General features: G+C 37.0%; 1 protein-coding gene across 1 annotated transcript in view; it reads right to left on the reverse strand.

Annotated features, from left to right (window-relative positions):
* Window positions 1-662: 662 nt before the first annotated feature.
* Window positions 663-16,207, reverse strand: part of MRPL13 (mitochondrial ribosomal protein L13) — a 49,253-nt gene continuing 33,708 nt past the window's right edge. The window contains exons 6-7 of the mRNA XM_047074136.1: window positions 15,346-15,467; window positions 663-948 (exon numbers count right to left, since the gene is read on the reverse strand). Of these exons, the coding sequence (XP_046930092.1) occupies window positions 927-948; window positions 15,346-15,467 (144 nt within the window). The 3' untranslated portion in view covers window positions 663-926. The remainder of the gene's footprint in view (window positions 949-15,345; window positions 15,468-16,207) is intronic.

The following is a 16,207-nucleotide window of genomic DNA, read 5'->3' on the forward strand; positions in this document are numbered from 1 at the left end:
TGGTGGGGCGAGGAGGTGCTGGGGCAAGACACGTGTGATTTCTGTTTTCCCAACACCCAGCACTGTGCCTGCCAATACATGTTTGCGGAATGACTGGGAAAGGTGCCTGAAACTCACTCCTTGATTGGCTAGGGCAAGAGGAGGAAAACAAAAACAAAGAACTACCACACAAACGCCCAAATACAATGGCTCAGCATCTTAATTTCTAAAGAAGAGATTTTGCTAGGGATCTTTATCTCAGCAGTCCAATCTAAGTGCCCAGCACAAAAGTGAATAGGAGCCAGCAGGAGGAAGCATGGAGACACAGTGCAGGGGTCTGCAAACGGCATCACAGGCAAGTCAGTGAGATTTCCACCGCGTAGACAGGCATCAGTTCATTTTGGTGTCATGGAGACCAAGAGGCTATATGGGAAAGAGGTGATTGCACTTTGTAAATACCTCAGGGCAAACCTTACCCTTCTGAGCTGGAAGGATGAATGTAGATGGGTGGGAGGTTAGATAAAATAATCACTGAGAGGAAAAGTAAAGGTGGGGTTTGTTTTCCCGGTGGCCAGAACAGCGATCTGGAACCTGAGGGAATTTGCACGGACAGGTACTTGTTGGCAATGTTAACCGCAGCGCTATCTAGGTTTGTTTTTTCCATTAAGTAAAAAACTGGAGAGTTAAACAAGTAAGCAATTTTATTCTTTATCATCACTTACAACATTCAAATCGGACTACATAATAATTCCTTAAAATAATGTACTTTATTGCAATTTCCTATTGAAGGGCTATCACCCCCTGACCTTTCTCCACAAGCTTTCAGCTCCCATGACAAGTCTCTTGTCAAAGTGCAGTGGAAGTTTCACTCTGCCTGTAGGTTAGGAGAGACTCATCAGGAAGAAGTTTTAATCACCGCATGGATATTTTCTGCAATTTTCATTTTCCTATAGTCGATAATCTTCCGGTCTGAAAGACAAGAATCAACATTTATTTCGTCAGGAATCATTATATCATTTTCTCCTGCCTGACGAAGGAAGACTATTTTTCAATTTAAAATGAAAGTAATATTCATTGATAAATTACCTACAAATGTTAGATTTTTGGTGAAAAACACTAAAGCCAAATCATCACAAAATGACAATCCCCAAGCTCTTTTGAGAATATAAATATAGGCCACCTTATGCCTATGCGTGAATGTATTTAGTAACTTAAAAACTTGAATTTAACATCTGTTCCAATTTTAAATATACTTTCTTAAAGCCCTTTTCAGAGAAAGGATTGCTATGATCTTTAAGATCATATAAGCATATGGATTTACCTAATCAAGGCAATTTTTGAATGAGTAATTTCCCTATTTATATTATTTTATCATGCTAAATTTATTTTCAAATAGATATTGTTTATTTATTTATTGTTTATTTTTATATTACATATAATTTATTGTCAAATTGGTTTCCATACAACACCCAGTGCTCATCCGATATTGCCTTTTAAAGAGACAGAGAGACAGAGCATGAGCAGGGAAGGAGCGGAGAGAGAGAGGGAGACACAGAATCCGAAGTAGACTCCAGGCTCTAAACTGTCAGCACAGAGCCTGATGTGAGGCTCGAACTCACGAACTGTGAGTTCACGACCTGAGCCGAAGTGGGACGCTTAACCAACTGAGCCACCCAGGTGCCCCTACGTTGTCTTTTTTTTAAAAACGTTTATTCATTTTTGAGAGAGAGCACCTGTGAGCGGGGGAGAGGCAGAGAGAGAGAGGGGGACAGAGGATCTGAAGTGGGCTCTGAGCTGACAGCAGCGACCCCGATGTGGGGCTTGAACTCATAAACTGTGAGATCATGACGTGAGCTGAAGTCAGAGGCGCAACTGACTGAGCCACCCAGGTGTCCCTCAATTTATTTTTCATTATGATACATATACCAAATAAATGTATAAACACCAGACCTTTGATATTTTAACTAAAACTGGTAAAACTGGTCTTTTCGTCATTTATACATTTATAGGATCAATCATACTTGAAAGTTACTTCCAGCAGTAAATTAAAACAAAAAAAATATTTTTTAAGGTAAATGTTAAATCATAAATAGTGGACAAAATGAAGAACAGGAAATTACAAAATGCAAAAAATTTTGAAGTGTTCTTTTATCTTTTACATAGGTGTATTTGTAGATGTTGAGCTCATATGGAGTTTTCAGAAGGAAATTCGTAATCAGTAAACTAAATAGATATTTTTGAAACAGCTGTAAAAATATTCAACAGTTTGAGTTCCTTTAATGAGTAGATGAACTCTGTTTGCCCCTACATAACTTATCTAGTCCCTTTCTACATTTACAGCATGTTTTCTTAAACAGAATACTCACAAGATACCAGATAGCTCAGCTATGAAGACCAACAGTCTAGTGGCTGAGTAAACAAACTGTATTACAATTCAGAGTTATTATTTAGCTCTGAGGAACACAGGCTCTGATCTGGGAAACCAGCCAAATATGCTTCACCATATCAGCTGTTCTGTAACAACAAGAAGAGAAACTGTGGAATTTTGTCACTGTGTTTGAAATCTCTTTCCAAATGTAAAAACTGCATCCAAAGCCTTGGGAAAGACAGTGTGGTCTGATAGCTGAATGTGGCTCCAAAGTGCACCCATGTAATCTCTGGCATATGACTCACTACAATCGAAGCGGTTCCCAGTCAAGAGACAGCAGCACATTTAAAGAAACAACTTATTGTCCTGTCGAGCTGGTTCATATAATTACTAAAGGGTGGTGGTGATGCCATTAGAAAGAAATCTTGAGGGGTCAGTCCCTGGTGGTTCAGTCGGTTGCACCTCGGACTCTTGATCTAGGCTCAGGTCACGATCCCAGGACGGTGGAATGGAGCCTTGTATCAGGCTCCGCCCTGAGCGTGGAGTCTGCTTAAGAATCTTTCTTTCTCTCTGCCCCTCTCCCCGCCTTGTGCTCTCTCTCTCTCTCTAAAATAATAACAACAATAATAATAATTTGGAAAGAAATTGTTTAATCTAATGTCCTAACAAGAACTCTGCAACTCAATAAAACTAAATGTGCTTAGTCACAGTCTAGTTGTTTCCACACCAAAGGTTAACTTATTAAATAACAATGAGATGAGAAAAGCATCTTTTAGTGGGCATTATAAGTAAAATGGGAAATGTGTGTGAAGGGTGTAATCTGTGATGTACAGAATGTAGGTAGTGACCTGAAGGCTACAGGGGGCTAATAAAGCCCAGATTTGTTTCCAGATTTTTTGGTAGAAGTGAGGAAGATAAAGAGGGCTGTAGTCGTAATTAGTGAGAAGAAAAGGCAGGTTCAGGATTTAAGAGGCAGTACCATGTTGCTGGGGAGAGGGTGGAAAGGGAGCGGGGAAGGGGCTAGGGAGGTGGAGGAGGAAGGCCCTACTAGAAAAGGATGATTCAGGGAGGATTCCTGATTTTCAGCTTGAAGACCTCCATCAATGGCAACACTGTTGACTTTTTCAGGACAGGGAATACAGGCAGAAGAACAAATTGGAAGGGAAGGATCCTGGTTTCGATTATGATGAGATCTGGACACGACAGGCAGCCAACAATTGGGATTTGGAGTTTAGGAGAGAGAGAAGACATGTCAGAGTCTCTACAACAGGCTCCTTCTTTTCCATCCCACTTCTGCATTACCAAGTAGCCCTGCTTAAAACATCTTCAGTAGTCCTCCACTGCTTTGTCAGAATTCAAACACCTTGGAATTCAATATATAACCCTCCATGACATGGCCTCAGCTAACATTTCTGAGTTATTCTTTGTATACCCCATCCCTTTACATTCTGGTCCCATTACATTACTTGCTATTGCCCAGATAAACACTTTCACACCTCTGGACTTGGGTACTTGAGCTTTTCTCTGCCTGGAAGACTTGACTAATCCTTCAAAATCCTCCTCAAAAATCACATCACCTGGGAAGCCCTCTATAAACTTCCTTTCTAACTTAGGGGTCCTTTCTCTGAGATTGCCAGAGAATAGCATGCATACTTCTAGTACAGTGTTTTTCAAATTATAATTGCCCTTACTTATTTAAATAAGTTTTGTTGTTTATGTAAGATGTACTGAATGCTTATTAGATGCTATGAAGTATACTAACGACTTCACATGCATTATCTCATTTTACTCTCACAACTACATTGTGGGAAAGACACTTTTATCAATCCCATCTTATAGTTGACAATACTGAGGCTCAGGGAGGCCGGGCAACTAGCCCAACAACACAGAGCTAGGAAGTGGATGGTAGGGACCTAGGGCAGACCTTCTGACTCCCAGGGCCTGCTTGCACCATTTCATTCTATGTGACTCCTATTAGGCTGTTGGTTCCTTTGAAGGCAGGGTCCCAATATAACTGACCTCATGCTTCCAGCAGTTAGCACAGTGCCCAGCATATAGGGGATACCTGTAACATATTTGTTATTACAGTGCAGTGACTACCTTGAAAATTCTACTTTTACAAACTCCTTTCCTTTATTAATGAAAGTCATCAGGATCTTTTATGGATGGTTAATTTGCTTCCAGGAGGGGAAAACAGTTATCATGGCCAAGGGACCAGATATTTCAGATGTTGGCGTAGCCAGAAACATCAACTCATACTGAGGCACTTAATGATATTACATGGTGTTCAGGAGATACCCTTGTGAGGAAAAGTGAGGTTTTTACACTAAATACAGTTTTATTTCTACACACACACACACACACACACACACACACACACACACACACAAGCAGGCACACATACAATGCATTTACATTGCTTACTCCCTTCCACTAAAAGAAATCCAAGATAAGAAAGCGGAGGGGAGGACGATTTACCTGAGTGCTTCTCAACCTTCACTGGGCAAACACATCACTTGGGCTCTTGTGAAGATGCAGATTCAGATTCAGTTAATCTGTAGAGGGGCTCAGATTCTGCATTTCCAACAAGCTCCCACGTGATGCAATGCTGGTCCATGGACCACATGATGACTTAGCAAGGCTTTACCTCAGAAAGAGCTATTCATAAGACAGAGGAGATTACTATTTGAAGATGCTAAAGAGCAAATGAAGCACCTTAAGAGAAGGTAACACACTTCTTCCTTAGCTAGAGGTGATTCCATCTGCTATACAGTATCCTTCTTGGCTTTTTACCATGAGAGGACTTTATTAACAGGAAGTTTTATGCTTTTCTGATACAAGAATAAATAATTTAAGTTATAATAACATGTACTGAGGCTGGATACTGAAATTCCTATGGGATCTATCATCAAAGAAAGATTAAATTGTAGCTCATGTAGCATTAGTAATTTGAGTTAAATGTCATATTTGGTCCTTTAAGTGTTGCTAATCCATATATGACAACATTAATATGACTATATTCATCAGAATTAAAATCTTGGATTATGTTGTTTACATACTTACCCTACTTTATGTGTATATCTACCTAATGTCCTTACTAGATTAAATAATTTTTAAAAGCAAGACACCTGGCATCTAGTATGTTGCTTTTGATAGTATGGATGCTTAAATGTTTTGAACTTAAATGAAATGGCTTAATCCTTGGTAAGAAGGATGATGAGTGAATTTATATTCTGCATCTGTTTGCCTTAGTTCTTGGTGACTGTTTCAGTGCAAAAATATTATGAAGTTTTAAAATAAAAAGTAATATTATATAAGGTTAATATTTTTGTAAATAACAGCATTTTACAATAATCTCAGGAAATCTTTGAAGAGACAGTACAAATGCTGTTACAGAAAGCTAATCTCTATTAGTTTTTTTTCCATAGAAATTTACTCCTTGGCAGAAATGTTAACATTTTAACAAAATTACCAATCTTTTCTTTATATATGTAATACAAAGTATCCAAAATTAAGTATATCAGAATTACACTAAAGCAGACTCTTAAGAAAAATTTCTATTTAAAAATTGTTTTTTTAATCTTTATTTATTTTTGAGAGAGAGACAGAGTGTGAGCAGGGGAGGAGCCGAGAGAGAGGGAGATACAGAATCCGAAGCAGGCTCCAGGCCCTGAGCTGTCAGCACTGAGCCTGACGCCGGGCTTGAACCCATGAACCGTGAGATCATGACCTGAGCCGAAGTCAGACACTCAACTGACTGAGCCACCTAGGCACCCCTGAAAATTTTCTATTTTAGCTATAGCCATTAAGCAAACTTTAAAGCAAAGGCCAAAATATGAATTTACCATACTTCATAAAATAAAAGTCAATTTCTCTTTCAGGGAAATAAGATTCTGATCATTTGTTCATTCAACAAAGATTACTGAGGGTCAGGTCCAGGCACGGACACTGGGAACACAGCAGTAAGCAAGACAAAGTTCTGTGTTTAGTACATTTTCTTTTTTTTTTAATTATAATCTTTAAAAATGTTTATTTTTGAGAGTGAGAGACAAAGTGTGAGGGGGGAGAGGCAGAGAGAGAGAGAGAGAGAGGGAGACACAGAATCTGAAGCAGGTTCCAGGCTCTGAGCTGTCAGCACAGAGCCCGATGCGGGGCTCAAACTCAACGAATCGCGAGATCATGACCTGAGATGAAGTTAGACGTTTAACAGACTGAGCCACCCAGGCGAGTACATTTTCTAATAGAAGGAGATGCACCATGGACACACACACACACACACACACACACACGTACACTTTGACCTCTGAGGTGAAAGCTTAAAGTTCTAAGCTTTCATATACATGCTTAGGATAATTTGGGAGATTAATGAATCTTCAAAGAATTAGCCAACATAAAACTTTCTTTAATTCATTTTCTAAACTGTGCTAAATTACACAGCTACTAAATGTCCTATAGCAATAATTCATTTTGCGCTTAATACTTGTCACTAGCAACAAACTGCCTTCAAACACTATTGCTTTAAAAAAAATCACTTTTTTGAATAAAGAAACAGAACTTACAAAAAGGTCTGTATGAGCTATATAGGAAGTATTCTGTGGTGCCTGTGACTGCTCAAAAACCTTAAAGTTAAAATCACACCACATCTCACAAAATTATCAATTTTCTATAGCAAATCCTTGATCACTGACATCCTTATGCAAAATGTTGCCAGCCACTCATTAAATGAAACAGGCAAAATACTGCCACTCATTAAAATGAAACAAATACATCTTAGAAATTCAGATTAAAATTCAGGACAAAAAAATGATAGAGACCAACACATTTAAATTAACTTGAAAATGAGGACATTTCTATAAAAGAATTTATCTTTTGACTTTAGAAAAAAATCTTCAGGGAGATTTTAGTTTTCACTGTAAAATGATGGGAAAAATCCATTTGGTCTGTGGATAATGAAACATAAAGCTATAAAACACACAGTTTACATGATAGTTCAGTTAGAGACACTTAGTATTATTTATCCCATTAAGATGATTTATTTTCCAGAAGAAAAAAGCATTTGAATTTCAGCTGTAAATCCATGAAATTGGGCATAACTTAAGTGTAATAAATCTCAAAAAACATTTTATTCCCCCTTAGGTCTTATGTCTTTTCACTCATAAATAATATTTGTCAGTATAATACTTACTCCAACAAAAAATATTTAAAAGATGAGAATAAAATTTGGACAATGGAGTAATCTTAAGAACAATAAAGGTCGGGCGCCTGGGTGGCGCAGTCGGTTAAGCGTCCGACTTCAGCCAGGTCACGATCTCGCGGTCCGTGAGTTTGAGCCCCATGTCAGGCTCTGGGCTGACGGCTCAGAGCCTGGAGCCTGTTTCCGATTCTGTGTCTCCCTCTCTCTCTGCCCCTCCCCCGTTCATGCTCTGTCTCTCTCTGTCCCAAAAATAAATAAACGTTGAAAAAAAAATTTTTTTTAAGAACAATAAAGGTCAGTTTGAGTTTTATGTCACTGCCATTGTATTGATGAAATTATTTAGAATAAGACATTACAAGAAATCTGGTGACATCACATATTCCTTGAAATACAATCCTCTCAACTAAAGATGTTAGCTGTACAGGAGATGGTGAGGCAGAATAATGGTGCCTCTATACTCACTTTTCTAGGCACTTGTACCATGTACCAAATCCTGATAAGAAAAATTTCAATACTGCTTAAAAAAAAAAAAAAACTAAAGTAAACTCATAGGATTGTTTAAAATTTTTTTTAAATCAATTTACTGTTTTTTTCAATTAAAATAAATAGGAATTGCTGTTACATTTAATTACCACTTTTAAGTCATAAGCTCTATTGGCTAGGAATGATTTGATTTGGTTGTTCAAGTAGAGATTATTTTTAATTTTAACAACCAGTCCTAATCTGTTCATATCCAAAAGAACAGCAAAGTTTAGAATGTCTAATTTGAGCAAATTCAGCCCTGGAAATACTGAGGTCTACAGTTGATGCCAATGCTGAGCTGGTTGAAATAACGGGAAAATTGGAATGTAACCCTGCTCCTGAAGTCCAGCTAATAACTTCTGCCTGTGAAGAGCAGCAAATTAAGTTAAATCTTGTAGGAAAATGCCATTATGACTAGACGAGCATAAAATTGTGGAAAATCTTGAAGATGTCTAGATCCCAATTCCTTATGGGTTTTGAAAAGGTAAAATTCCTTCTTTAACGTCTTTATATTAAGTCTCTGATGTGAAGCACATTTTATAAAAAAGACATAGGTAAAAAATTTTTTTTCTGGGTATTCATTTAACTAAGACTGAAAATCTGTACATTATTAGGATTTATAGGTTTCATATCAGAGGGCATGTACTAAGCTGAAATCACTGCTCTCCTCTAGAGCTACAGACTAGCCAGGATGCTCACCGCGGCCCCTTCCCAGTGCCAATGTGCCCACACCTGTTTTCCTTCTACAGAGCAGGAGGTGCCACCCAGAAAACAGTCTAAACTGAATCCTGCTTTCAGCAAAGACAACTAGGGCCAATCACGAGTGTCCTCCTACTTCCCCACTTTTATTCTGGCCATCCTCTCCTTTGCAGGCACACTTCTAACAGCACACTCTAAAGTACACGAACCACCAAGGACATGGGTTTTCATTATAAACATCTCCTTTCAAGATTTATTGAAGCTGAATTTTTCACACTTCATTTGTATACAAAGGTGAGGGTTTTGCTTAAAATAGAGCAATACAGATTTAATGAGTTAGGATAAAATATCTATTTCTTTTTTGGTATTGTTTCATCACTCACTCTGTGGGTGAGGCAAAACAATTCAAGTTGAAATTTTCCACATACCTTGATTTTCCTAAGAAAAGCTCTCCTACAGAATTTTGTAAAAATGAAAATAAAAAACGTTTAAAGTGATCCAAGTTTTATTTTTATCATACATAATGAAAAGTTTCCATTACAGTGATAGCATCACAATTTCCATGATTACTGTGGTTTTGTAATGTGTTGGCAAAACTGTAATGATTATGGAAATAACTATTGATGCTATTAAAATAAGTTGACCATTTGAAAGCTATAATCCCAGGCCACAGAACTGTGAAGAAAGAACAGTGCTACTGCTTCTTCTTTGACAAATGAATTTAACTGCATACCCTACAATCACCACTAGTACATGGCAATCATACATCTATTCTGTACCATCAAGAAATAAAATATAACTTCATAACATATTCTAACATAATTTACGTACCCATGAGATACAGAAGTGACTAATATACCAAGTATATCCACTAACTTAAGAAGTGGAGTGTATAGGCAATACTTCTCATATAAGAAAATGACTTCTAGTTATTAAAAATATTCCATTTTCTCATAAAGACCAGTTTCTTTCCTCCTTGTCTAAAATTGTTTTAAAAATGATCACACCACTAGCCTAAGAAAATCTGACATAAACTGAAATTAGGCCTGAGAGAACACAATGTTCATGATTTAAAATAATTTAAATGAAATCTCAACAACAGAGCTTTTAATTGAGATTAAAACAAATTTTGCCAATCACCTACTGGGTTCAAAGCTTAGTTTTGACTATTGTTATTATGTGTTGTTCAAAAGCTTTTGCCTCTAATAGAAAAGCTAATAAACTTTCATTTAACCAAAAGCTAGTAACAGTTCCAAGTTTAAAATGCACATTTCTACACTATATGCATATTTTAAGTTTTATTGCTCAGGAAACAACAACCAAAGCAAGCTATTTTTGTCTCTATTTATTTAGGTGCAATCTAAGTACATCTGTTTCAGTGAGGTCTCTGCAGATTCACCATCAGATCTATCTTGAATAAGTTCCAATTACTACATTCCAAAGGAAGACTATATTGTTGGCTTAGCTATTTTGGGTGGAACCAGAGCATATTTTAAGCAGTCTCCTTCTCCAAAAGGAGAAAAAAAAAATTCTCATGAAAGCAAACCCACCAGTAATGAGAAATCCCATTTTCAATGGATTGCACTGCATAGTATGTTACATATTTTAATTTTAATTCTAACATATAATATTTAATACTAGAACTTTGTGAAATGGCAAACAACTAAAATGGCAACGTTCATTAAGGTGGTCACTAGCTACGTGAGGCTACTGAAATTTAACTTAATTAAATTACATAAAACTAAAAATTCAGTTCCTCAGTCACCCTAGCTACAGTGTAAGTACTCAGGAGCCACTATATTATTAGATAGCTCAGATATAGAGTTTTTCATCATCGTGGAAAGTTCTATTAGACAGCTCCAAACTAAAAGATCATCTATTTCTCTGACAAGAAGCATTTTGGATAATCCAAAAATGCCTGTTTTTTCCTGGTTATATGCATTCCACGGTAATAAAAACTAACTGAACTTGATGTCAGCTCTTGTGCAGAAGAATAAAGTGTTGAATGGTTTATGTTAAATGACTAGTACACCTATATCATGATACAGTCTTTAAAAAAATTTTTTTTTTAATGTTTATTTATTTTTGAGACAGAGAGAGACAGAGCCTGAATGGGGGAGGGTCAGAGAGAGAGGGAGACACAGAATCTGAAACAGGCTTCAGGCTCTGAGCTGTCAGCACAGAGCCCGACATGGGGCTCGAACTCACGAACCTTGAGATCATGACCTGAGCCAAAGTCGAATGCTTAACCGACTGAGCCACTCAGGCGTCCTGATGATATATTCTTAAATTGTAACTGTATACCCATATTATTTTTTTATTTTACTTTATTTGAGAGAGAGAGAGAGAGCGCGAGAGCAAGCGCGTACATGAGCAGGGGAGAGAGGCAAAGGCAGAGGGAGAGAGGATCCCAAGCAGGCTCCGTGTTGAGCACGGAGACTCATGTGGGGCTCAATCCCATGAACTGTTAAGATCAACTCCAAGTGCAGAATCTATGTTTGGTCACATACTTGATTACGTAGCATCTTTGGTATTTCTATTTTTAAAAAAAGTACCATACCCCTCTGGGTTAGGAATATAAATTGATTTATGGTGGTGTTTCTATAAGAAAATCTGATATGACACTCTTTTTAAAAAAATTTTTTTTTTAATGTTTACTTATTTTTGAGATAGAGACAGAGCGTGAGCAGAGGTGGGGCAGAGAGAGAGGGAGACACAGAATCCAAAGTAGGTTCCGGGCTCTGAGCTGTTAGCATAGAGCCCAACATGGGGCTCGAACTCATGAACCTGGAGATCATGACCTAAGCCAAAGTCGGATGCTTAACGACTAAGCCACCAGGTGCTCTCTGATAAGACATTCTTAGACTTATAGAACTTAATACAGCATGGTAACCTACCAAAATACTTTTTCTGGATATAACTTTCCAGAGCATAATACTGGAGAACTATATACAACTTAAGCACCCTTATATAAGATGCTACAAGAGGCAACAAGAGGCACTCCAGCAGAGTGGTTAGGACCATGACCCAGAAGCCAGTCACCTTAGGTTTAAATCCCTAAGCCACCACTTACACTCGTGTGATCTCAGGCAAATTATTTTTCTTTCTATGCCACACATTTTCTTATTTATGAAAAAAATGGGGATTAAAAAGTCCAAAGACAAACACACATGAGCACAAAGAAACAGTGGAAGGTAACACACCAAAATGTTAACTACAGTGAGATTATTTACTTCCTTAAGTTTGTATTGCATTCACAGTTTCTATTAAATGAACATTTAATACTTTTTAAATGCCCCAAAGTGAAAGTTTTTAATTGAATGCCTGAATTTACTTGCAAGAGTATTTTATTTGTAAATGTTGTCTGTATTATGCAAAGCCTGTATTATGTGAATTCTTAGTAAAGACAAAATTCCAGGGTGTAAATTTAAGCTAATAAGTGTTTTCCATAAATTAGAAATTAATTTCAATTTGTAGCAAATTGCACATCTCTTTAAAATAATTTTAGGGGCACCTGGATGGCTCAGTCAGTTAAGCATCCAACTTGATTTCAACTCAAGTCACGATCTCATGGTTTGTGGGATTGAGGCCTGCATCAGGCTCTGTGCTAACATTATGGAGTCTGCTTGGGATTCTCTCTCTTCCTCTCCCCTGCTTGTGCTCTTTCTCTCTCTTTTATGAAATAAATAACATTAAAAAAAAAGAATTAAAAAAATGTTTACATCTTCCTAGAAAAATATTCCATATATGAGGGTTCAGTTTTGAAGATAAATTTAAGTTCTATGTAGTTTAAGTAGGAAAAGGCCCATTGAGTGTCTTGAATAAATGACCATGTAAGTCTCTAAGAGGCAAGTTAAATTAATTCTGAAAGTATAAAAATTTTCCAAGTATAGAAGTCTCATCTCTCAGATGTCAAAGGGGAAAACTGTAAATATCAAAGCATGTAAAACAAATTGTACAACCCTTATTTTCACAAACTACTGATTTATCTAAATAAACCACTACATAACCTAGGTTAAAAAAATGAATTTAAATGAAAAGAATTTAAAACAGAGTCGAGTTTTGACAAGAAAGCAAACTATTAAATAGGTATTTAAAAAGGTCAAAAGAAGAGAGACAATCACTTAACCTAGTTGTTAGAATCAAATCACGTCACGTAATGTATAGTTTCTGGTCCATGACATTGTCATCGTCAAGCAATGAAAACCAGAATCTAAGGAGTGATGAGAAATGCACTTCTTTATTTTAGAAAGAAATACTTATCATGAGAATGTATCCTGATAACTAGCTGGTAATAGTATCATATACCAATAAAATCAATTTTTTCAATTTTTTACATAGTTTGTTAATCATTCATTTGATATCAACTGAAAATTGATTAATTCAGAGGATACAATGAAGAGAAACAAAATAAATAAAACAAGGTGTTTTCAAAGATAGTCGATTTCATCGATTGTAGCATGAAGAATTAGTATTAAATTGGAGCATTTTATTACCTTCACTTTATATCTTCTAGAGATTCTTTCCTAACTTCATTTATAAAAGCTGATACAAGGGTATTTGATTTCTTCATGTATTCACTAAGTAATTGCTGAGTGCCTACTTAATGTGCCAGATGCTACTATGCTCAGCTAAGGAAGACAACATGCAGTTCCCTCATGGAGTCTAGTTAGAGAAAGACAGTGAACAAAAAAAATCACCCTGATATTTTGTTACCTTAGAATAAATGAAGTAAATGAAAAGGAAGTGTACAATGAGACCCTATTAAGGGGGGGCTAATCCAGTTTAAGGAGTGTAGGAAGGACTTCTGGAGGAGGTTACATTTAAATGCTTCACCATCTGTATATCCTAGACATGTATCAAAAGGTCTGGCACATAGCATAAACTTGGTAGAAGTTTGTGCACCTGAATTAAATAATTGTTTTAATGCTGTTTCTCCATGTGTCTTAGTGCCTATGATGGTATCTTATACAGAAGAGGTAGCTGAAATATATTTGTTGAGAAATTAAATTAATGAAGCGGTTTGCTTCTATGGAAAGAAAATGGGTTTTGGAATCAGACACAGTTGGGTTCAAATGCAGGCTATATACAAACCTGATGACCCTTGCCTTACACTTAAAAATAGGAATAATATATCTATGTTATAGGCCTGTGGAGAGAATTAAATGCAATGCACGTAAAATACCTAGCACAGTGTTGGGCAATTGGTAAAGTGTCCAATAAATAGTTACTATAATAAATGTCACTAATAATTACATTATTTTGTTTATCTGCAGATTTAGTAAAGGAGTACCTTGATACAAGTCGGTAAAGTTAAAAAGATTCAAATAGAATATCCTAAAGACTTCTGTGTGGAAAGACTCTGAAGATTATATACATGTAATAACAAGAGTCCAAGATTAGATTGCTGTGCATACTGACAATCCTGGGAAGGCTTATATTTTCACAAGTATGTGATTTCACCTATATTTCACAAACCTATCTGAGTAAAGAGCCAATAAAGGGATATGAATTTTCAGAGCACAGAGGGTAGTATCTGTGGGAAGATGAGCTGTCTTGTGTAGGTCGAGCAATAAGGATGTGTGGTTCTCTTTTAGACCTACTGTATATATTCTGTAAATGCCCCCAAGACTTCATTATATGAAGTACTATTCTACGCACTGGGGACGTAATGACGAACAAGACACAGCCCTTGCTCTTGAAGAGCTAAGTGTGGTAATGACAGAGTTACACAGCAGGTAATATGGCAGAAGATGGCTGAGCACATAGTCTGGTCTTGATGTTTAGGCAAGACTTCTTATTGGTGGTGATATTTGAACTAAGGTCGAAAGAATGAGTTAGGGTTATTGCAGAGGATGAGGCGAGGGGCATGTTGTTTCAGGCAAAGTAATAGAACAAAAGCAAGAAAGAATTAAATTGCATGAAAAGGGTGACAATCTTAAGCTGCTATTATTAGACTAGTGAAGTGGGAAGAACGTAAGCTTCAGAGACAGACAGGAGCCAGGTCACGGACAGCCTGGAAGGCCAGATAAGGAAACCTGGAAACAATCAGATGGGAAATAGTATGTCAAAACTCAGCAGCTTTCCGGACCATAGAGAGAGGAAATTGTGTAGAGGATACCAAAAAGTGTTTTATTATTTTGTTTTTCTATTTGGATCAAGGCTATTAATTATCCAGAATTAACGACTTTGCATTAGATGATATTCTCAGGTTAGTGAAGCAATCTGGAAAATGAAGAATCGCTTTGTTTTAAGAAATGATAATTCATTTATCATTCCAAGAGACTACAGTCGATCCACGTAATGCCATCCCAAACAAACTATCTAGCAATCATAGGCACCTATGAACACCCCTGCAAGTACTGAGCAAGGTTTAAAGACTTCGAGACTTTTGGTTCTAACATCTACATGTAAAGTTTATTTGCTGTAGAAGATGCAAAGAGTATCCAAGGGAGTAAAAAATAAAAGTTTACTCTTCCCACCCTCAAGGATCTTGTCATTTGGTTAAGGAAACAGGGGATACTAAACTCAGCTTAAAAAAATAGAGAAACAGAAACAAAGACAGGAAAGAGAGAAGACTTACGGAGACCACACTCTTGGGAAAGCCTCGATTTCTTCCCTTGTGTACTCATCGAGGCGTCGGGGCACTTTCCGTGGCTGAGGAAGCTCCTCGACTAAATTCTCACGAATATCTTCTGGTATATCCTAGGTTAAATACAATTTAGGTTTACGTTTCTTAAAATATATCCCTTACTAACAAATTAGTAACACTTAGGAAGTATTAAAAAACAAACAAAAAATATTTACAATGAAGAAAACAGTATCATCTTTAAAACACCATGAAAATCCCCGAGAAGTACATTAATGATAAAAGTAATCTCATTATAATAATGTACCTTATATTTTAATCTTGACAAACCTATTTCTCATGACAAATTAGACATCTTCAGTTTTAAGGACTATCAAGTCACTAAGTCTTATCTATTTCTTTTAAACCATTTCATTTATTTCCCTCCTTTCAACTGAAAAAAGGCACTGCCTTGGCTGATTCTCACGATTTTTCACCTGATGAGTGAATGCACTGGGTCTGTGGCTTCCAGTGCCACAACCTTTCAGTTCACACTCCATGTTGTTGACAGAAAAAAACTTTGGAAAATGAAAGTCTGCTGGATCTTTGAGTCATTTAGCCAAAAAACATTTACTGAACTCCTTCTATGAACCAGAAATTGTGCTAGGTGCTCAGAATATAAAAGAAAATAAAAAGATGGGCGTCTGGGTGGCTCAGTCAGTTAAGTGTCTCAACTTTCAGCTCAGGTCATGATCTTGTGGTTCGTGAGTTCGAGCCCTGCGTTGGGCTCTGTGCTGACAGCTCAGAGCCTGGAGCCTGCTTTGGATTCTGTGTTTCCCTCTCTGCCCCTCCCCCACTCGCACTCTGTCTCTCTCTT

Source organism: Lynx rufus, unplaced genomic scaffold, assembly GCF_022079265.1.
Source record: "Lynx rufus isolate CCGP_SWC_20201006 ecotype Redwood Valley unplaced genomic scaffold, mLynRuf1.p SCAF_12, whole genome shotgun sequence".
Taxonomy (NCBI): Eukaryota; Metazoa; Chordata; class Mammalia; order Carnivora; family Felidae; genus Lynx; species Lynx rufus.